Raw genomic sequence first — 24,959 nt, forward strand, 5'->3', positions numbered from 1 at the left:
TTACATTTGATACGTAGCATATTTTGCGAAAAATTGTACACTAGTTCAAAGGGGAACACAATAACGAAATACAATTATAAAAATGTCCTTATATCTACCATGCACAGATCCATCAGAAACAAACACCTAGAAGTTTGTAGAAGAATTATTAGAAAGTATATACATGTCCTTCCTCAACCAATAGCCCTACAAACCCAGACTAAACTTTAACAATCATTCTCTCCACAAATAATCGCGCACAAATTATGGCAACAAAAACACTAGTATAGTAATCCACTGTTGACGGAATTCAAGTCCACACACTCTACAGAGTTCGATTGGTGAGATGAATTTAAATAAGGAACGGCAGAATAGCTTTCCTCTGCTTTGGATAGTTTGAGAATTCCTTTTTGTAGTTGCGATGCTTTCCTAGAGCCCAGATCGTCATCTGGTACCTACCAGCGAATGTGAACAGAGCCGCTGCAACGCAAAACGCATCATTTCATTTTCCAAATTCATCTACACTTAGATTCTTCGAATTGCAACAAGAGAATAACGTGATACCATAAAAAGATAGCGTCTATGTTTCTCTATGGTAGGCCTAATATACAGTTGCATGCTGTTCCCTAATTATCATCAAACATCAATCTGTAGTGGAGTAATTGATATATTAATTATTGTAAAGAGTAATTGGCGAGGAAGCTTCATATCGAAGCTCAATATTTACTGAATTCATTGATAAGTGAAACACTGTGAGCGACTGCATTAAATTTTGTGTCATCCATGCTATCAGTGGAGTATTATTGAAAAGCCAGTGAGGTCATACACCTCGTTAAAACTTGTTCAATCCCAGAATAAAAATACCGTCTCTTGAACACAAAAAAGTAATAATTTCGCTTGATAGTAGTTATAATACTGTAGTAGCTATTGTGAACGTGGTATTTTTTGGCTCAAAATTTATGTGTTTTTATTCTATATTCTGAGCTTTAATTGAGCCAACATTTATTCATTACACATTATCTTATTATGTTTTCTTATTCCAAGTAACATTAATACACCGATCATCAGGAATATAATGGTAGCTTTCCTCCCTTGATAGGGAGGATATTTGATAATATAGTATATGGCCCGGTTGCACAAAAACCGTTCAAATATTACGTGTGATTAATTTCACAAGTACCAAACAGAGAAAACTTTTTCGAAAAAGGCTGCTAAGGCGAAACTGCACTAAATCCTGGTTGCACAAAATTCTGTTAGCTTTTGATCTCGATTAAATGCCATGAGAACCAATCAGAGAAACCTTCTCCTCAGATAAACCTCCTCTAATTGGTTCTCGTGGAATTCAATCATAATCAAAAGTTAACAGGATTTTGTGCAACTGGGCCTAAGAGTGAGAAATCTCAACATTTTTGCTATTGAATTTTCCATTTTGTACTACTTCTATGAATCAATGATCATTATATGCATTTATTCATGATAATTCACATCCTAGATACACAGTAATTTCAGGTTAATTTTCTTTTATGAATAAATTTAATTTATAATATCCATTATTGCTTTATCAAAACTATTTTACCATTGAATTGATACCTAATGGGGCAGAAAATCTAATAATATCTAGGTTTTGAAATGTTTCATTTCCCACAGTAATTTCAGGATAATTTTATTTAATTTATAATATCCATTGCTTTATCAAAACTATTTTACCATTGAATTGATACCTAATGGGGCAGAAAAATCTTTTAATTTGTGTAATCATTTGTTTCATTTTGTGTCATCCGTTTCATAGGGAAAGGATAAAAGTGTGACTGAAAATCGCCGCAAGTTGTGTAGTGTGAATGGCTAGTTTCAACATTTGGAGAGAATCGCTAATGAATTTGAGAAAATTTTGACTACGGTCCGTGTCTTCTGACATCTTCGAAAAATTTTAGGGCACATGACATGAATGGACGGCCACTTTGTTTTTCGCTGTGTAATATTATTCTTCCTTCAACAGAGGATTGGATTAAACAAGAAGCAATTGACCTTGACATAACGTCTTCACCATACACACTACACAACTCGTGGTGAATTTCATTGGCACTTTTATTTTTCCCATTAGAATACGATTACACTACTAAGTTTTCATTTGGTGGTAGAAGTGAGTGGTAGCTCTATATTATATGCTCATATCTAACGATTGAATCATGGCAGCCCCATGAGAATTTGGCATAATTGGCACTAAACCCCTGGAAGAAAGTTCCCTGAAAATTCAGCTCTCTCCTGCCATGTACAGGCCTATAAAAAAGTAACTTAACTCTGGAGCGATCCTCGTAGAAAATGAATATAATTAGTTTTAATTAATCGAATTACTAGTCCCCTTTTTATCTACATTGAGACAGACACACGATTATTTTAAAATGTTGACATTTCACTTACTCTGATAAGAGTAAGGAATAATAATACTCTGATAAGAGTATTATCTAGGAAGCTTCTAAAAACACAGAAAAAACATGAATATAGTGAGGTCCACGTTTAATGGCAGTGAAGAAAGATAGGAGAGCAACGTTGCCCATCCTCTGTCTTGTCAATGCTTTCTATGGACGGTAACAGATACAGGTTTATTGATCTAATATTAACTGTTCATTCTCGTTTAAAATAATCAATTATAGTTTATCAAGCAATAATTATATTTTTCAATAATTTCATAATGAATAATTTTTCATAATTAAGATTAAATATTTTGTTAATTAGTTACCGTATTAATTCTACATTGTTGAAAGACGATATAGCAACAGAGCAAAGCGAGAAAGAGATAGCGCTATCCGCTTTATTGAATGACAGAAAAGGATAGCAATACCATGCTAATCAAACACTGCCATTATAAAGTGGACCTCACTATAGTCCCCTTTTCATTTCATTGAGACAGAACACAATTATTTTAAAATTTTGACAATTCCCATACTCTGGTACGAGTATTATCTGGGAAGCTTCTAAAACACAATAAAACAAACATGACTATAGTGAGGTCCACATTATAATGACATTGTTTGATTTGCAATGGTATTGCTATCCTTGTCTATCATTCAACAGAGCGGATAGCACTATCTCTTTTTCTCGCTTTGCTCTGTTGCCAGATCGTGTTTCAACAATGTAGAATTAATAACTAATTAATTAAATATTTAATCTTAATTATGAAAATTCATTATGAAATTATTGAAAAATATCATTTCTTCCTTAATAGAATATAACTGATTATTTTAAACTAGAATCTTCTTCTTCTTTGGCTGTGCCTTATCCCATTTAAATGGGGTCGGCATTCCTCTTCTCTTAGTCTGCCTCTCCACAAAGCCCTATCCAATGCTTCCTCACTCCTCCAACCACTCTCCCGCAAGTAGGCCGTTATTCTATCTCCCCACCTCATCCTAGATCTACCTCGTTCTCTCACACCATCCAAAACCAAATTCTGCACTCTTCGTCCAACATAAATTATAATCGTCCAGCATTATTTTAAACTAGAATGAACAGTTACATCAATAAACCTGTATAATTTAAAACACTTCACTTGAATGGGCTACTTTTTTACAATTAATAAGAACAATATGAAAACTTGTAGTACCCTTAGTTATTTAAAATATTACGACTAGTTTCGAACATAAATTAGATCATTTTTAAGTTGAAATGTCATTGTTGGTGGACATTTCAACTTGAAAATGACCTAAGTTATGATCGAAACTAGTCGTTGTAATATTAAATAATAAAGGGTACTAAAAGTTTTCCTATTGTTCTTATTATCTGTATACTTAATATAGTATATATACTTAAAGTTGTTTTGTCATGTTGCTGAATAATTAATTAATAAATACCGTCTATAGAAGGCATTGACAAGACAGAGGATCGGCAACGTTTTTCTCCCATCTTCCTCCACTGCCATTATAACGTGGACCTCACTATAGTTTCGGTTATTCATACCATCATAGAGTGTCTAGAAAAAGGACGCTAGTAATTTTATGTGACAAAATTCTGAAATGACCAATAAGGAGTAGTGAGTGACTGACCTGGCAAACACTGCGTCATGACAGTGAAGGAGACCCATGAGAGGAACTCGTAGGTGTAGTTGGGACAGGAGACGAAGTTGAAGAGCGCCGTGTAGGGTTTCCGGTAGCCACAGGAATGCGCCGCACCTTGGTGCCGGGCGGCCGCAGGTTGCGCAGTGCTACGTGGATGCTCAGGTTGCCCACTTCACTCAACTAAAACAACACCAAATAAAATAAATGAATCTGCCATCTTCTAATAGTGAAATCTCCCAATAGCGGACACTTCTGGGGATTAGTAAAATGTCCGCTATTGAGAACTTGAAATAGAGAAGGTAACCCCGACCATAACAATGTATCTTGCACTATGATTCAAAAAGAAGGTGACCTTGTTAGCTTGGTGAACTGTCAATACTTCAAAAATACTTTGTCTATAAAAAACTTTAAAGTTTCTCATCACCCCTTTATTAATTTTTTATTTATTTATAATTTTTACAAAGTAGCACTGATTAGGAGAGAAAAACTAAGGATACTCCTTGTACTATTTCTCTCTCAAATTTAGATAACATTTTAAAAGTCAAAATGCCCTTGATCCAGTGGTTGACAGACTTAAGTGACATTCGGTGGAAAAAAGATCAAATTCACATTTTGCAAGGTGATGTTTACAGGATGAGATGCTTCGTTGTCGAGAAATAAGCACACCCTTCTATTTTACCTCTCATCTTTCTATCAAAACTGGATAGAAACTCAGTCATTAGGTCTCTAGTCATCCAGGCTAGTTTATTAGAATGTCATTGAACAATCAATTGGTTTATGCCAACCCCCTTGAAACATCTTTTTTGTCAGCTTTCCATATTATAAATGACTCTTCATTTTCACCTATCATGTTTACAATCAACAGAACTGTTAATCTTTCCTTAAAAATTTCTCCCTCACTACAATTTTCACCCTTCAAACACATAGCTTTTTGTCCGCTAAAGCTCTAAAAAATAGACCAGTCTCTCCACATTGTTCAAAACCTTCTCATTAATCTTCTAGTTTTCTTTTCCACTCTAAACCAATGTTTTCATCAACAGAATCGATCTTCCCACAAACAGCTGTATATGAGATGTTATGTCAGACTCGAAATTTTTCTAACCATCCTGACAATGCTTTAAAATTATCACTCAACTGTTGGGCTATTTCTAAAGCCTTTTCACGAATTAATGTGCCAGAAAGAGGAATTTTATTTGTCCTAGCTCTACAAAACCACTCAAAAGTAACTTTATCTATTTCTAGTCCTTGGTTTTTGAGAAAAGCTCGTTTGCTTGATTCATTTTCATTTTTAGACCACGTCAGCGTATTTATCGTACACTAACTATGATAGCTAAACAAAAGGAACAGCTTCTTGTTTCTTTCTGTTGATCGATGCATTTTCCTGCTTACATAAATGTGCAGTTGATAAGTTATGAGTGCTGTTATTGTAACTTCAATACAGTACTGTTCTTTTTTGTGGCTTGAAATGAATGCATTTTATAAAGAGAACTCTATAGTACTGTATAATAATATACTGTAGTCACACCCGTTATTCGGTTTTATTCTCATTCGTTCTTATAAGAGCTCTTTCAAATTTTGCTGCTTTTTTGGTGTCCGTTATTTCACAAATTTGTCCCTTTTAAGTGTCCGTTAACCGTTATTGAGAGAGTCCGCTATTTAGAGATAATGATGTATATACCTCTTATGGAGAAATAGCGGGGAATAAAAATTTGTCCGTTATTGAGAGGTGTCCGTTATTTGGAGGTGTCCGTTATTTGGAGATGTCCGTTAAGAGAGATTTCATTAGTATCAAAATAAAAATGGTTCTGCCTTTGAATAATGTTGGGTGTTTCAGTGAAATGGGATGACTTCAGTAAGAGATGTCCACTTCACTCAACTAAAACAACATCAAACAATACAGTATCTGCCATCTTCAAATAGTATCAAAATAAAAATGATTCTGCCTTTGAATAATGTTGGGTGTTTCAGTGAAATGGGTTTACTTCAGTAAGAGACTAAGTGCCGGCTGCACAAAAGCCGATTAAATTTTAATCGTGATTAGTTCCACGAGAACAAATCAGAGCTTATTAAAAAAATGCCTTCTCTGATTGGTTCTCGTGAAATTAATCAAGGTTAAAATTTAATCGGCTTTTGTGCGATCGGCACTAATTTATATTTCCAATTGAATGGTCATATGAATATGGAGTAGAAAGGTTACTGCTGTACAATGAGTGAAACAATGAAATAGTTGCGATTTTCACTCGCAAACTATTTATTTTCAACTCCTTATTCTAATGAAAATTCTCGAGTGAAAATCGCAATTATTTCATGTAGTATAATAATATAAATATTATGAATTGTTTCACTTATTGTAAAGCAGTAAATTTTTCTTCATTAGAATAAGGAGTTGAAAATAAATAGTTTTCATTCATGGTTGAAAAACTAAATAAATAAAATAAATGAATTCAGTAATCACTTAAATTAAATTTTCATTAGAATAAGGAGTTGAAAATAAATAGATTTTATTTCATGTTAAAAGGCTAATAAAAGAAATGCATTCATTAATCATCATGAGATTAATATTACATTTTTTAGATATATTACAAATGCTTGGGCTAGAAAAACAGAACACCCACTATAAGCACTGTAATTTCACTACGATATACATATTCATTCAAATTTGCAAAAATAAATCAGCTTTATAATTGTCATAATTATGTTCATAATGAATGTCTTTGTCTAACTGTCACAAATTTGTATTGTTTTTGGTGAAATAAATTGAATTGAAAAATTGAGATTTAATGGAATCAATGGAGATTAGAAACCTTCAGATTAAATTCATGAGTGGCTGAACAAAAAGAAAATGACAACAATAAATATTATAAAATAAATTTCGAAGACGTATAATAAATAAATATGAGAAAGGATTGATCAGAAAGAATGAAATTTATGTGGGAACGGTGGCGAAAGGAGCAGCGGAACATAACATAATAGTGACCTAAAATATTGATTAGACGTGCTCTCTTAAACGAGCTATTAGAAAAAAATATCATGATAAAAACAATAGATTCACTAGCAGTGCTGTAGTGATATCAGTTTAGTTTCAAGCGTCGATGAATCATAAAATTCATGAGTCACGCCAATTTTTACACTACTAATTTAAAATGAAGAGGTGCGTTAAGTTGTAGATGAATTATTGATTTATAAAAATTAGCATCCAGTGAAGAATATTACGATTCTCATGTTCGGCAACGTTCAATGCTTTTGGGTGACTATCTATTTTGAGAATTGCCAGTCTGGGAGGACGAGGTCTGAGACTTGAGATTTTGGTGTCTGATTCCGCCCAGGACATAAACATTTCATCTCATATCATTACTGACACAAATGAAAATACTTGTAGACCTATCAAACTATAAAAAATTCAATTTTTGGCATATCCCAATCTTCAGTCATTTCATGTAGATAACAAAGTCTTTCTTTATACATACATCTTCATCAGTTTGATTTGTATTTGCAGAGACCAAAGAAAAAATACACTGCTTATTAATTCAATAGGTAATAAAATACTAAACAAATTAGGTTACAATAATTTGTGCTATTAAATTTTTGAACAAATTGAAATCCTACTTTTTATACCTGGAGTACTCTAAATTTTGTAGAACATCCAGATCTATGAAGGGCTCTTCACATTATAATAAATAATAAATAATAAATGTTTATTTCCTAAAAAACTAATAATAATAATAATAATAATAACTTTTATTCACTTCATTGTACAATTTTACAAAGCATAAAACATAAAAAATATCAAGTGCACTCCTCATTAGGCTAGGCCTGCGTCGAGGAGTGGTTCGTCTTATGAATTACAGAAAATATATAAGAAAAACGATTCAGCTGCTTCAAGTACTATATAGAGCTACTTACATAAATAGTATTATCTTATGCCATTAAAGCAATCTAAACAAAAATACACATCTTCCACAAAAATAAACAAATTGATTACAATGCTTAGTTTATATAGCCTAGTTTACAGAATAAAGTTAAACATATTTCAATGAAAAAAAAATGAAACGAAACAATTTATGAAGCCGATAAATACAATCTTAACCTTCTACAGAAAATCGATAAGGAGGACTCTCTAGAAATATCGAAAGGTAAAACATTAAATAAACGAGGACCCTGAAAGGCTGCATGACCAGCCGCAGATGCAGTACACATCTCGGCTCATACAGTTTCTCTCTGGCTTGACCACGAGTTGTATATCCATGTTCAGGAGTCACTGGAAAATCTAATGGTCGTTCAAATACATATTTTAATAAGTTAAATTTATATAAATCCTCAGGGCTTAGAACTTTGAATTCTTTATAGATTAGGTTAGTGGGATATCTAACTGGTCTATTCAGACATATTTTCACAATTTTCTTATATTGCAAAATAAGGGGTTGTAAGATGGAAGATCCACAACCTCCCCATCCAACAATGCCGTATTCAATTACAGAAGAGATTAGGGCAAGGAATACCATCCTCAACTGGTACAATGGAAGAATATTTCTCAATTGAACAAACTTATAAATGTTTTCCTTAATCTATTACAAACATAAGAAATATGTGGCTCCACCTTAGTCGAGAATCTATCATGATGCCTAGGTATTTTACAGAATCATGAACAAAGAGAGGAACACACTGGCAATAAGACTGATTACAGTCAGGTTTATGAATAATTATTTAAGTTGGCACTCCTCAGAGGGCTTACCAGCCATTGTGAGGTAAAAGGGTAGAACCACAGTTTTATCTTTATTTATACATAATTTATTGTGGTCACACCAATTTTTTATCTTTGCTATACCACTATTTGCTTTCTTAAATGTTTCCATCCATGAATTTCCATGAAACAGAGCTACAGTGTCATCCGCAAAAGAGTAGAGTGAGCCACAGTCTAGATCAATATTTAATAAATCATTAATATAAATTAGGAATAGAATTGGGCCAAGCACTGTTCCTTGTGGAATCCCAGCTTCAACTCTCCTATCGTTGCTAATTGTATCATCAATTTTTACGGCTTGTGACCTTAAGTTTAAGTACGACCTAAAAATTTCAAAACTATGCCTCTAAAACCGATAATTTCCATTTTATTTAGCAAGAGTTCATGGTCCACTGTGTCGAAAGCCTTTTGGAAGTCCAGAAAGATTCCCAAGCACTTTTTTCCTCTATCTAAATGATTTATAACTTCTCTACTCACTTTAAATATTGCATCAGAAGTATTAAGGCCACTCTGAAACCCAATTGCGAACTATTTAAGATTTTATATTTATTTAAGTAGGATATTAGTCTCGACTTTACACATTTTTCTATAATTTTACTAATACTAGATAAGAGGGAAATAGGACGATAATTATTCAAACTGGATTTCTCCTTTCCTTTATGTAATGGAATGACTATAGCCCGTTTCATTTCGTCAGGGAAGTAGCCCTGTTGAAAACATAGATTAATTATATGCTCAAGAGGTTAGAAATATTATATGCATTTTCAATGAGGCAATTTGCATATACTCCATCAGGGCCAGGAGTTACCCTTCTTTTCAGACTAAAAATAGTATTAATAATTTCTTCTTCTGAGACTGGTGTAAAAAAGAATGAATTACAATTTCCTGGAATTACTCTATACCTGTATGTTTTGTCTTGATTTAGTTCTTTAGATTCCTATTTGTAATCTCTTTACCGATTGTAGTGAAATATTTATTGAATTCATCTGCTATCTCTTTCTTTTTGTCTGACTTTATTACTCGTTTATCAATGCCTTGTATATCAGAAGATATATTTTTCTTTTGTTTAGTAGAATCCGTTGCTTCATTTATTGTTTCCCAGGTCTTCTGATATTATGTTTGCAGTTAATAAATTTGTTTTTGAAATAAGTCTCCTTTACCACGCGCAAAATCCTCTTTAAAATAGTATTATAATTTTTTAATTTGTTGGCAAGTGCATCATTGAACGGCTGTCTTCTAGCTTTTATAGTAATTTTGTTCCTTGTCCTTATAGATCTAACTAAACTTGATGTGATCCAGGGTTTAAGTCGGGTTTGTCTACTGCTAACCCTATGACAAACTTTTTTTTGATAATGTAAAATGTTTTATGATAGTATCAAAGAAAATTGTAAAGGCTTTTTTAGCACTGTTTTCTGACATAGTTTCCCCCACGATTCGTTTTCAATTCTAATCTTAAAATTATTTAAATCAATTTTTTCTTGTATGATTTGTAGATCATCAACAGCAGTATTTTTATTTTCACATATTTAACTAAAACTACAACATCAATTACAAAAATATTAGATGATAAATTACAATATTACATACAATAGTTAGTTACAAAAGATTCTTATAATGTGTTCTCTACTTGTTTAGTTTTTCTGTGTGGAAATTGACCTACCCACTATGGCGTACCATGTTCTAGAGTAGAGTAATCATTATGCTACGGAAGACGTAGCCATCCTATCTACTACGCTACGCTGATATGAACGGGATGTGAACACTGATGCAGCATCAATGTTGGGAGATATGACTGCTATGTCTTCCGAATGTGTATTTCAGCTTAGCGTAGCGTAATGTGAAGAAACCTTTACATAGGATGACCACCAATGAAATTCAATCTAACTTCATGTTCCATACAATCAGTAAAATCATAGCCACCTCTATAGTGAGGTCCACGTTATAATGGCAGTGTACGATTGACAATACTGTTGCTGTCCTTTTCTATCATACAACAAAACAGATAGCGCTATCTCTCTCTAGCTTTGCAATGTTGTCAGTTTTCCAGAATATTTTATTTTTACTTTTGACAGTGACTGTACGAAAGTAGACTAACAATATTCTCAGCCGCCATTTTTTTTCTTCATTCTATCAAAATACTTTGGTACACAAGTTGTATAATTGATTTAAAATGTATTTTTGAAACAATTGAATAATTTTTAGACATTACCGTATGAGAACACAAATTAAAATACCTGAAATGACATTTTAGAAGTTGATAACTAACCATGACTTTATCCATGCTTCAGTTAGCCTACACGTTTAGGTTAGATCTACTCGTACCGGTATAAATAATAATTGAAAGGTTATTTCAGAATTATTTCCAATGAAATTACTTATTTTAAAAAGGATTTCTATTTTTCTATAATTTTTGAAGGAAATTGGAATAGAAAACCTACCTAATAACTTAATTTCTGTTGTTTTGAAATTCAGATTGGTGTATCACAGCTTTTCAATTAGCCGCCATTTCAGGTTTGTATAAAAATAAAAATCTGATCTTAGTTATGGAAGCAAATTTTTGAATCAAATTATGAAAAAATATATTTTATTGATTAATTTGACATTTAATTGATTATTTTATTAAGGAAATGATAATTATTATTAGATCAAATTTAATGGGATGAATTGAGTAACAGCTGTGACACTCAGTGGCAAAATGGAGAGACTTGGCAACGTTTTTCTCCTATATTTCTTCACTGCCATTATATCACTATAATACATTATTAATTATTAGAGGTGGCTATGGTAAAAAGCATTATAGAACTTTCAACTCTCAACTGAAAGAACTCTGGTAGAAATAATCGTTAAATAATTGTACTCTACATAAGCTCTAGACCGCCTATTTTAAATTAGGGTTTAAAGTAGTTTTGTGCGAATACCTGTTGTTTTTACCTGATTCGTATGAATTCAATAAATCAATGTATCTATGAATAAATAATGAGCAAAAATGCACACTTACTACAAAAGCGGCGAGTCCAGCGTAAACTTGTACAATGCTTGGACTTGTGAAGAGAGGGTGGTTCACATGATAGGCCACATAAGCTGTGAACATCCAGTAGTACGAGCAGTTCTTGAAGAGATTCATGATAGGCATAGTCGCATGTGAAAACCTGTGCACAAACAACGTTTCCAGAATCCTCTTAGCGTAATGGAATGTGTAACAGCCGGCAGCTAGGCTGGAAAACGAAAATATTGATTAGAACATGAATCAAATTGCATAGAAGTAAAGGCAATGAAGTCAAGTGGAATGGATTATGAGATATATAAGAAGTATAATACAATGAGCTTCAATAAATGGAATGCGATTTTATTATTCGGGAAAAAAACGTTATGAGGAAGCATAATTTATTATAGGCAGAGTCAAATAAATTTTGAGGGAGCAGTAACAAATAGAGCATTAACTCCAAACTTGAAAATTTGAATTATGACATTATGAGGATTAACTGACATTAATTATTTTCAATATCATACGAACGTTTCTAAAACTTTCAAATGCTTTTTGTAAGATATAATATTAAAATTTTATAGTTTCTTCAAAGTTTGAACTTTTTCAATTATTTCTAATTATTGATTAATTTGATTTCAAAGTATTTTTAGATTTGGAAATATGTGTTTTTGTTTGATTTGGATTGTGAATTGGAGTTTGTAACTCAAAATTGTGAAAGTGACATATAACTTAGCTACATTTGAACTGTTGTATGAATTAGAATTGCAACCGTTTTGGGATTTAGCCAAAGGTACTTTTGTAGAAGTTGTATAATTCTGAATAATTGAATAACGAATAAAAAGTCTATTCGAAAGAAATTAAAATACAGAAATATTAGTTTCGTAGGTTTTGATAAACTCTAATCCAAAAAATAAACAGGAAGTTTTCATAACTATTTTACATAGTTGCCGTTAGTTGTAATATACATAGTTAATAATTTATTATTATTGATTCAATGATAGACAATTATTCTTTTAAACAATATTGGGGGAGGACCAAAGGGCACAGCCTGTTCCTCCCCCGAATTTTGATTCATATACTGGTCTTGAAAGTCGGTTATGTTTTCTCCACTTTATAAAATGGTAGCAGTAGCCGTAGTCGAGTGGATTAGATACTGGCTTCATAATTCAGAGGCCCAGGTTCAAATACCGGCCCGGGCAAGACATTTATCTTGGGCCACTCCCGTGTTTAGTTTGGACACGTTAAGCCGTCGGTCCCAGCTGCCTAAAATGCAGTCGTTAGGTTATGTCAGAGGTCCTCAAATTGATCAGTTGCGACCTGAAAACTTTGACACCAGACCTAAGCCAGCCAGGTCACTCGATATTATTATCATTTATAAAATGTTCCATTTTCTGAGCAAACACTTGCCGGTTTCCGAACTCAGGATGTAGCTAAGTTCTAGACTTTGAACAGCTGGAGTCAGAAAATTGGCTTTCCAAAACGGGGCGTAGTCGCAGTTTTTATGACAGTAGTCGCAGTTTTTATTTTCTCATTTCTATAATTGGAAACGTTTTTCCTTGACGAAATTAAACATTCCTAAATAATTCAAAATAGCTGAAACTTTACACTATTTTCTCTTTATTTTATTTTGTGCTCAATTTTCTAGTTTTCCGAAATTTAATTCAAACGTGACTATGATAATGACTACGACCACGCCCCGTTTCGGAAAGCCAATCTTCTGACTCCAGCTGTTTAAAGTCTAGAGCTTAGCCAAATCCCGAGCTCGGAGACCGGCCCTTAAAAACAAGAAACTGCCGGCGCACAATGTGTTCTTTGCCGGTAGTGCCATAATATAATCGATTATATTTATTTTAATTAGTTGTATGAAATTACTTTTATGTCAAATAGATGAATTTGAAATAGAGTGGCTGCTTACTGAACAACATGCTGAACAGGCGGCGACTGAGAGGTGTCGCCGTAGAAGAGCCAAGGTCGCTGATAGAACCAGAGGTAGATGAAGAGCGGGCCGGCGTACTCGGCTAGGAAGACGGTCACCCATCCGATCTGCGGCCCGAGGTCCTTGACGTAGAGCTTGCTGCCTGTCTTGAGGCCGAGGCTGGCCAGGGTGTCGTCATCCTTGAGTGTCTTGCCCTTCGGCTCGAGTCGCAGCGACTGGCGGTCCGGGTAGAGCTTGCGGCTCAGCTTGCTGCTAATGCCGCGTTTCACATCGCGCAGGGTCGTTGACGGAGTAAGCTGCCGACAAACACATGCATTCATGAACAATACATTCAATTAAAAATGCTTGTTTTCATGGAAATAAAATTTATCTATTATTTATTTAATTAAAATACTGTGTAGGTACTCAAATACCTAGAGTCAGTAATTTCAGACGATGGCACAATAACAGCAGATATAACACCATAGAACAAAAACTGCAAGGAACAGATGGCGCGAGCTAACAGGTGTCCTTTGTGATTCAAGAATGCCCATTAGAACAAAAGGCAGGGTCTACAAAACATGCATTCGACCGGTTTTACTTTATGGAGGCGAAACATGGGCTTCGTTGAAAACACATGAGCAAAAGCTTCATACTACGGAAATGCGCATGCTGCGGTGGTCAGGAGGAGTTACCCTTAAAGATAAAATCCGTAGTGAACATGTAGGTGGCAGTTTTAAGGTAGCGCCTATTGCTGAGAAACTTAAAGAGTCCAGGCTGAGATGGTATGGTCATGTTATGCGAGGACCCGACGATCACGTGGTGAAAAAGTGCCTCTCCATGGCTACACAAACAAGAAAAAGAGGTAGGCCAAAAACTACCTGGATGACGAATGTCCAGAAGGACATGAAAAATAAGGATCTTTCTACAAACGATGCCTATAATCGGAAGGAATGGCGCCTCAGGATTGGTAAAGCCGACCCCAGCTTTTATCGCCCCGATAAAGTGGCGAGGATGAAGAAGAAGAAGAAGACTGTGTAGGTACTGAATTCCACACAATGATTAACCAATTTATGGTATGTTTCTAGGTTAGAAACTCGTGTTCACAAACGGCGTTATTAAAAAACTGATCTTCATTTGTGTCCTGTAAAAGTATCTTCACACTCAGCTAAGCTACGTTGCTCTACGCTGAAATAAGGCCCGCCGCTAATCCACGAAAAGCAACCCACGCCGTGGGATGTTATGTAAACCATTGCTAGGCTTCTCCAGGCATCTGTGTAATGCATGCAATGAATAATCCACTTGTCAGCTGATTGATTATGGATAATTCTGTAGCAATGGTTTACAAAACATCCCACGGCGTTGGTTGCTTTTCGTGGATTAGCGTGGATCTACTTTGCGGCGGGCCTTAGTCCTATGTTAAATTTAAGTTACGAATCTGTCCCATTCCCATCAGCGTAGCGTAGTTTTCAATATTGGGAGATAGGACGGCTAAGTCTTCCAAAGACGTATTTCAGCGCAGCTTAGCTAAGTGTGAAAAGACCTTAAATATGTTTATTGTTTACGTGAACGAGACCTACAACAATGAATACCATTGATTCTTCTGGGAGAATTCTTATGGAGAGCTATTAATGATTTTTATTTCTTATTTTTATGGAGTGTTTCTCTTGTTTGATTCTTATGGAGTATTCAAAGATTTACACTTTAACAATGCGTGAACACACCAACACACCCATAAGATCCAACTGAAGGTATTATTTTGTAGGCTTGATTCACACGTATACGGATCCATTCAGTTCGGTTCATTTTCGAACGATTTCGACAAGTGTGAAACGGTAATTCGGTCTGAATTCGGTGTCGCACAGCAACGAATACCCCCTCGATTCGCGAAATGATGGCCCGGTTGCACAAATGCCTGTTAAATTTTATTATTAAACACCAAGAGAACCAATAATAGAAGCCTTCTCTTCTTCTCTGATTGGTTCTCGTAGCATTTAATCATGATTGGAATTTAACAGGCTTTTGTGCAACATGGGCGATCTCTATGAAAATCTTCCATGTCAATTGAAGATTGATCAATCATATGGCCAATTAATCTCAACTGTCTTTATCAATTCACAGAATTTGTAGTAATCTAAACACTGTGTGTTTAAACACAATGTGTTTAGAAAGAATATTATAAAAATTATTTGATAAAAAACATGTGAGAACCTTGTATTAAAGTCTCAATTCGTTTTCGACAGCGGATGAAAACTAACCAAACCGAATGGAGCCGTTAAGTGTGAAACAAGCCTTATTCATTCTGTGTGACTATGGGGAGGCTTTCTATCAACTATTTTTCAACAAAGCTGATGAATTGACTTTAGAATTGTTTTGGAAAGAGGGACAAAAGAATAAAGGATGGCTTAATGTGGCTTCTGCCTATTATACTGCACGTAAATAGTGTCGGTAGTAAATATATCCTGAAATACTTTAAAATTCAACTACTCCGAGATAAAAATCGATTAATTGCGGATGCAGATGCATGTAATAAAATCCAAATTGAGCATGAACTAAATAGCCAGTTCTCTTTCAAAACAGCATTGTCATCATGCATAATAAATAACAACTCTATTAATTCCGGATAGTATACAATAGAATAGAATTTTATTAGTCATTCAATATTTACAAAAAATACATAGACTTCGTCAAAAAGCATCTTTTTAAATCACTATTATTTATTGCATTGTTAATTAATTAATCCGCTAATAATAATAAATGCCTTGTTACTTACATTATCCAATGATCCGATTTCTTTGCCACCTGACGTGCTCAATATTTGTATCTGAAACAAATAGATAGCATAAATAAGTTCTAATAATTACATAATCAAAAAAAAATGTATTAAGATAATTGAAAGAACTTAATAAAGGTATCACATTAATAGTAAGGTATTAATGCAAAAATTGTATTAAGGTATACAACAGAGAAATAGAAACCAAAGAATTTGGAAACCTTAGGCTCAACTCACACTTACGCGACTCAGAACGAGAAGAGACTCGACTGTAGTTGAGAGCATGGTGTTTCCGAATGGTGACACTCAGACCAGTTGATTCTAGTCTCCGCGACGTCACCATTTGAAAACACTTGCTCTCGACTAGAATCAAGTCTCTTCTCAGCCGGAGTGGCGTAAGTGTGAGTTGAGCCTAAGAGTATCATACCCTCTTTGGTATTACATTTTGTTATCTAGAAACAAAAGTATGACTAATTATTATTAATAAAATATTATCAATATTTTCATCTGTAGACCAAAAGTATGACCTTTCGCCTGAATGCATCATACAGTAGTATGATGCTCGCCTCGGATCCATCTTCTCCATTGCTCTCTGTTCGTAGCCATTCTCTTTAACTGATTCACGGTCTTGCCTCTTTCTGCTGCTATCCGTGAAACAGTTGCCTCCCATGTTATTCGTGGTATGGCTTGTGCCCTGGCCTCCATGTACTGGCGAGGCTTTCTGTTTTCATCAATTCCCATATCAGGATAGTATCAGTTCATCCATTGTTGTTTCCACCGCTCTAATGTGCAGTTCTTCTCTCATGCGGTCATTTCTCACTCCTCTTCTTGTTTTGCCAACTATTCTTCGGAGACATTTCATTTGCACAGCAGCAATTATTTAGCTTTTCTCTTTTTTTTATTGACTGTCCAACTTTCACTTCCATATGCCTACTATAGGATGGGCTCAATGATTGAAACATAAACTTTTGATTTTACTCACCTACTCACCTCAGCCTTTCCAACAATGCTTCTATTGAGTGAATAGTCAGTCTAAATTTGGGTTATCGCTTGTGCGAAAATGCCGTCGTCGACCACGACAGGGGGAGAATCTCAGATTAGGTAGATTTCAATTTGTCTACATAGCCTAAAAGATTATGTTCAATTATGTAATGGGGCAGGTTGAGCTTATACTTTTTTATACTTTTAAATGGTAATATGTTGATATTATTAGAAATGTTTAATTCTTTAATAATAAAATGAAAAGTTATTTGATCAGCTGTTTTAGCACACTTGAAATTTGGACAATATGAATGTCAACAATGTTGTCGACTGCGGAAATTTACGCACAAACGAAAATGCACCTTAAGCTGAAAATATTGCTGATGTATAACCCTGCACTTGATCAAGTGCAAATGATCAGTGTGAGCCACGAACAATTTTAATGAATTTAAAATTGACAGGGTTACAGTGAGGTCCACGTTATAATGGCAGTGTTTGATTAATTAGCAATGGTATTGCTATCCTTGTCTACCATTCAACAAAGGGGATAGCGCTATTTCTTTCTCGCTTTGTTCTGTTGCCAGATCGTCTTTAAACAATGAAGAATTAATTTATTAATTTTTTACATTAATTAATTTACAAAATATCCTATACTATTAAACGAGCAACTTCTGTTTATATGTTTAGATGTTTTTATGTTTATATGTTTGTATTTCACCGGATCTCGAAAACGGCTCTAACGATTCTCACGAAATTCAGAACATAGTAGGTTTATAATATAAAAATTCGATTGCACTAGGTCACATCCCTGGGAAAACTCGCTGAAGAACATTAAAAGGATAATTATTATTCATCCTAGGAAAAACAGCTGATAATAATTATTTCGTCGTCTGTTGGTGATGGAAGTGAGTGAGCAAGTTCATGTGTGTGGAACTGTGTCAAAATTATTACTCAGCTGTTGAACTTTTGTAATCATTCAATCAGGTACTTATTGCCGGTTGCAAAAAAAGCCGGGTTATTTTCAATCCTGATTAATTCCAGTATATCCATTTTTTTGAAATGGTACATGATTGATTCATCATTTTGAATTATAATAACATTATGAATGTTATTATAATTTCTTCTTTCGTAATAAATTTTTTATGCTTTTGTACTCCAGAGCAAAGCTCGGTCCCCGATATTATCATCTTAATTATAAACATTCATTATGAAATTATTGAAAAATATAATTTATTGCTTAATGAAATATAATTTATTATTTTAAACGAGAATGAACAGTAATTATTACATCAATAAACATGTATCAGCTACCGTCTATAGAAGGCATTGACAAAACAGAGGATCGGCATCGTTTTCCTCCTATCTTTCTCCACTGCCATAACAACGTGGACCTCACTATAGGTACATTGCTTACTGCCTATCCCTGAAAAGTTGAGAAAGGATCCCTTCTTATAGTTGGCTGCGGACTAGGCGGACGCAGGGGTGGTTGGTGGCAGTATTATCCACCAGTGTCTGCTCATACCATATCAAATACAATTTTGATAAAGATTTCATTAATGTTGCAACTTGTATCACTTGACTGAAATGACTTCTGGAATCGTTGTGATGAAGGACAACTTCTCACTGTGCCGGTGCAACCAAACGACTTCTCCAATAAATCAAATTGGATGATTTCGATAACCCACCATACATACTTGAATTGGCCACTAGTAACTTAAAACGTTTCCTCAAACTCAAGACATGACTTCCAAGCTAGCGAGGAGCTCCAAAACAACGTCACAGCCCACTTAAGGCTAAAAATAAACTTTCTACTGGTGATATTTATCATAGTTTTTCGATTTGTATATCATCAAGCTATCAAAATGGAGAAGTTTTCTTGGGAAAACATTTTTTTCTGATCATTACTTTTCAAGATATGAGCACCTAAAGTTTAAATTTTTGGGACAGAACATTTCAAATTCGGTAAGAGATAAATCCATGAGATTTAGCGGATAGATTCTTCATGGTATAGTTGATCTAGTAAAACAACAATTTTCTGTAAATATCAATTTTTAAGAGAGTTGTTCAATTTACTAAAAATAACTTTTAGTTGAGTTATTTTTGGTAAATTGAATAACTTTTTCGAAAATTGATATTTTCAGAAAATTTCTGTTTTACTAGATCAACAATACCATGAAAAATCCATCCTCAAAATCTCATGGATTTATATCTTACCAAATTTGAAATGTTCCGTCCGAAAAATTCAAACTTCAGGCGCTCATATCTCAAAAATCAATGATCAGAAAAAAATGTTTTCCTGAGAAAACTTTTTCATTTTGATAGCTTGATGATAAACAAATCGAAAAACTTTGAAAAATATCACGAGTAGAAAGTTCATTTTTAGCCTTTGCACAGCCTTAAACCCATTTGACGGCAGCATTTCATGAAAAGGGTTTTTGTAGACTGGGCCACTGGTACGATAAATGCCTGAACATTCACAGCAATTAAGTTGAAGAATAATCATACCTGTAGGTACCTTTTAGTGAAAAAAATATTCTGTTACATAAATTCGGATTTTATTTATGGCCAACTGCAGGTTGAAAAAAATTACCCTCGTACATTTGATAACAAAGCTCAAGCGGCTCATAATCCAATCCAAAACTTTGAAAGTGTCCAAGTTTAAAAAGTCAGTTTTGCTTTTATATTATAATTAAAATGCAGTGTATATTATTGATTTCCTTCAATTTGTTGATTTTCCAGAATTACCAACTTCAAGACAGTATGATAACATTACCAAAAATCAATATCGAGACATCTGAATACGAAAAATGGTTTCTTAGTAATCATTTATGTTAGTGGATTCTCATTTGACTTGTATTTATCTATCTATCTATTATTTTTCATCACATTACATCATAATATTGAGAATACTCCCATTTGATAGGTGATTTGTCAAATAATTGCATCCTTAGAACTAAGTAAGATTTTTAACATGTAAAATAAAACAGTAACAGTATATAAAAAATTATATAGCAAAAAGTGTAGCCTATATTAAGTCGATCATTATTCTTAGTCCTAAAAATAGAGGACTGTATTAACGTTGGTACAATTTTGAAAGAATACTTCAAGTGACTGAGGAGATGGTGTAGTTATCAAGCTGTGAAAAAACGTGGAACCTGCTTCACATCACGATAAAATTAAACAGAAGCCTGCATCATACATTGGCCATACATACATCCAAGGCCATCCAATAAACGCGTTTAACTGGATTATTGTCTTGGAGCGAGTGAGCGAGAATAATATAACTGAGTACTTGTGCCTTTGCAGGTGAAGTGAATATTCATTGTGCAGAGATAGGAAATGACTTGACCTTGCAAGGTCAAGTTGAAACGTGAGTATATCGGCCTACTAAAATGCATGAAGTCTGGCCAGTAGCCAAAGGTCATAATCCATTGTCAACCGTCTCATTCGAAAAGAAATGGTATAGGATTCACATATCATAATTCTAATCAAAAACCTGATGGAACATTATTATTTTTTTAACATTGTTGAAGAGAGTGTGGTATAGTTTTCCAGTAGAGAAGTAGGCTCCTATTTAGAATGTTCACGGTTGCTGAACAATTGAGGCCTAAAAAAGTAGGTGAGGAACCTAATTAAATGACAATATTGTTCCAAGACAAAGTTGAAAAAACTGGTTATTTAATAAAAAACTAATTGAAAAATATTTGATTGATTTTGAATATTATATATTTCATGATGATTATTATAGGTACCCCGTATTATTACTATCATTTATCTCTTCTCTGTATAGGGCTACTTTTATATAAATAATCTATTTCTATTTATATAAAAGTGAAAATATTTCAAAAAGGGTACTAAGATTTTTATTTTTCTTTCTATTACTATCATTTTTTGTCTAGTAATGATACTTTTGACATTTATTGAACGTGCACTAATCTCATAACTGGATAATTCCATCCTGCCAATAATACAATAATAATAGACTAGCTATCTATTAATCGCCATAGTTGTTATCTATCATTATCATTATGGAAGATCTCCCATACAATAGAAGAATGTACACATCGAAAGAAGATATACTTCGTATGTCGTAGTGTAGTATTTGGGAAGGCCTTGACCTTGGAAAAATCAATAAGCCGAAAAATATTACTAGTTTAATGACGTCAGCCAAACCTAAGTCTAGTGAAATTATCAATTCTAGAGGAAGCCGGTTCAACTATTATTGAATAATGACCTGACAATAATTCGTACAAAATTAGCCTATTACTCACAATTAAGATATTTAGAATAGCTGGCGGTGACGGAAGAATTCTTTCATTATAGGACAGAGATTCAACTTTAAGTGCATTATTCTATACTACGTCAGACAAACCCAAGTCTAATGAGATTATGTATTCTAAAGGAAGCCGGTTCAACTATTATTAAATAATGGCCTGACAATAATTCGTACAATAATATTATCCCCATTAATTCAATATATTTGGAATATCTGGACGAGGCTAAAAAATTCTTCTCTTTGAGGACAGTGACAAAGTTAATTATTCTATTAGAAACAGAACTAACATATGATTGACTCTTACAGGGTGGCCCTTGGGAGGTAGGGGGGGGGGCACTACACACTTGCCTCGGTAATCAAAAAGACTTCCAAAGCTCAGCAATCTGAGAATACATATGAAATAGAATATGAACAAAAATAAATAGTACTTCCAGTCCCAATTAGCAAATATCAAAAACATAATAAGGTACTAGGCCCTACATTGATATCAAAAACATAAGCCAATATAAGGAACTGTATTGATAACACATTTGAGTCCCACATTTATTACCTACCAAAGGTTGAATTGATGATTCGCAATGAGAACCGTTTCATTTTGAAGAAATTAATAGTGTTTTACATGCTATTATCCTAACAGGATACATTGAGAATAATCTTTTCCCACATGTCTGAAGGACTGTCATTTGAAATCAGGTGAACTCAAGTCTGCAAAAATTATTAAAATTTAAAAAAAACGCAAAAAATGAAAATTTGTATAAAAAAAATTTACTTGGCAGAAAGGTTGCCATGATATATTTATGTCTTATCCAAGGAAGCTCAACGATTACGTCAATGCCTACGTAATAATCAGACCTGTTCAAAAGAACAGGACTCTCATAGCAGGTATATACAAATTATTGACATAACTATGACTAGAAGACGTAGGCAAGAGAGGGAGCTGTATCACATTGGTTTGGAAACCTACTAAACTCGGATCATACGGCCTTGGTCGACAACCTGTTCTACTGATAGCTGCGTCCTTTCCTACACACCAAATTTTTGATCAAAAAGCGCACTATTACTCCATGATAGCGTTCTGGAATAATCAGCTAGAGAGTAATCTGTTTTATAGTGAGGTCCACGTTATAATGCCAGTAGATAAAGATAGAAGAACAGCCTTGCCAATTGTCTGCCTTAATTAATATGTTTCTACATTGTTAAAAACGGATTTGGCAACGTTGTGGAGCTATAGAAAGATAGCGCTATCTGTTTTGTCGAATGATAGACAAGGATAGCAACACCAATGTTAATAGACTAGCCATAATAACATGGACACACTATAGGTTGAATCTTATTTATTTCATGATAGGTGGGAGGGTTGAGTAGTTGAATCCATCCCTTGTTTGGCTATAGTTCACTGTAGGCATAAATCTAATAATAATTAATCTATAAAATCAAGTTTTCATTTTTTTTGCCAAAAAATATTTTTTATAATAACCATTGATTTGCGATTATTTGATTTGATAAATAGTACAAATTAAGATGAGACATAACAGAAATTAGTATAATTTTGAATTAAATTGAGGAAAAATTTAAGAAATTTTTTAGCTTAGCTGAGTAGGTATTAATATGATGAATGCAATTATGTCACTGTAAAATTTCTAATTTTTGTAGACCTGCACCTTTTATCAGCCTTCAAGATTTTTAAATTTGAAATAAGCGAACCGGGTATCTCAAAACCCATTGATTCTTTGTAAAAAATTAAAAATCATGTTTGTAAAATTTTGTATTAAATTTGTAAATTTAATTCCAGTAAGGTATAGCAAATTAGTAAACTAAAAAGGATACTTGAAAAGAATATTTTAGCTTCTTTATTCCATAATGGGTTCACAAAAATTCAAAATTAAATCATTGTTGTTTTTTATGATAAAAAAATAAATATTTTTGACCACTATATAAAAGTAGGATAGGACTAAGCAAACAATGCTAGAATCTAACATGCTTTTTATAATTGCAAATATGAAAAAAAATCACAGTAAAAAATGTTAACCTTTTTAAATTGCAGTATTGTTGCATGATTTAAAATAGATTATGTAATATATAACGATAATGCAATATTGAAACCCTATTGATTTTTTCAGTCAGGATAAACTGATTTTTTTGTTGTGGGGAAGTATCTTTAAATTTGTTATCTACTTTAAAGAATTAAGTAAAAGCTGTATTTGAGTGATGCAGCATAAAGTACAGTAGCTTATAATGTCTTATCCTATAACAATGAGTGAATAACCCAAGTTATTTAAATTTTATTCTATTAATTCAATTAGAATTTATCTAATTATTATTTCTAGTAACGTTTAAAAGGGGATGTGCAAATGAAATGGTATTTTTATTTTGAAGTACCTATGACTGTACGCTACAAAAAACGTTTTGTTAACAAAATATTCAGAACTAAGTTAATTCACTGCAGTGAGAAATTTGAAAAATCAAGGTTTGGAATTATTTTGGCAAGTAACCTTACTATACCTTACCTTTTTACTAAAGTAGCCTATGGATTTTAATTCTATTAATCATAAGACTTCAAACATATCCTCACACAAATAAATTATTAGTTGAGTGTGTTACAGTATCACTCCCAAGAAAAAAATTAACCTCAAAGTTATTGTAGTTTATAGAAATAGGTGAATAATTTTAATTCATAGTTACCTCCATTGTAGATTTATGTTGACAAACTGTAGAATGAGGCCGACAGAATGACTGCGCTTTTTACACACGCTGACTTTACACACCAAACCGGTTCAAAATTCTTGAATTAACCAAATCATTCAATGTTCAATGTCGACTACAATTTTCCGAGTTTACAGTATAGAAAGCGATTAAGCGATGATTCTTTCAACACAGACTGTAGTCAAGTAATGTTCTCTTTGACGCAATGCAAATAAATGAATTATTTTCAAATTTTTTTCTAATCAAAGATTGTAGACAAATAGGTACGGTATTGCAAAGCATAGGTCGTATACTCTAAAATAAAAAAAATTAAATAGGTAGGTCTAACCTACCTAAAAAGATAAATATACAATTTTTGTTAAAACCGTGGTCAAGGATGAGTAGAATTGAACAAAACCTAATAATTATAGTGCCAAGAAATTTCTGATCCTACAAGTAATGTACAAACAAGTACCTAACCACGACCTAACAAGCAGAAAAGACGAGAATGACACGTCGAGAAGTTAAGTCGATAATATTCATCGATGTATCAATGTTGATCATCAAAATGTATCGA

General features: G+C 33.5%; 1 protein-coding gene across 1 annotated transcript; it reads right to left on the reverse strand.

Annotated features, from left to right (window-relative positions):
* LOC111045413 (probable very-long-chain enoyl-CoA reductase art-1) lies at positions 1-24,923 on the reverse strand. The gene is given in 7 exon segments (XM_039420648.1): positions 1-459; positions 4,017-4,109; positions 4,112-4,208; positions 11,768-11,984; positions 13,671-13,987; positions 16,444-16,494; positions 24,383-24,923. Coding segments are annotated over 7 exon segments (909 nt in total). The 5' UTR covers positions 24,389-24,923; the 3' UTR covers positions 1-331.
* Positions 24,924-24,959: the final 36 nt, after the last annotated feature.

This window comes from Nilaparvata lugens, chromosome 2 (genome assembly GCF_014356525.2).
Source record: "Nilaparvata lugens isolate BPH chromosome 2, ASM1435652v1, whole genome shotgun sequence".
Taxonomy (NCBI): Eukaryota; Metazoa; Arthropoda; class Insecta; order Hemiptera; family Delphacidae; genus Nilaparvata; species Nilaparvata lugens.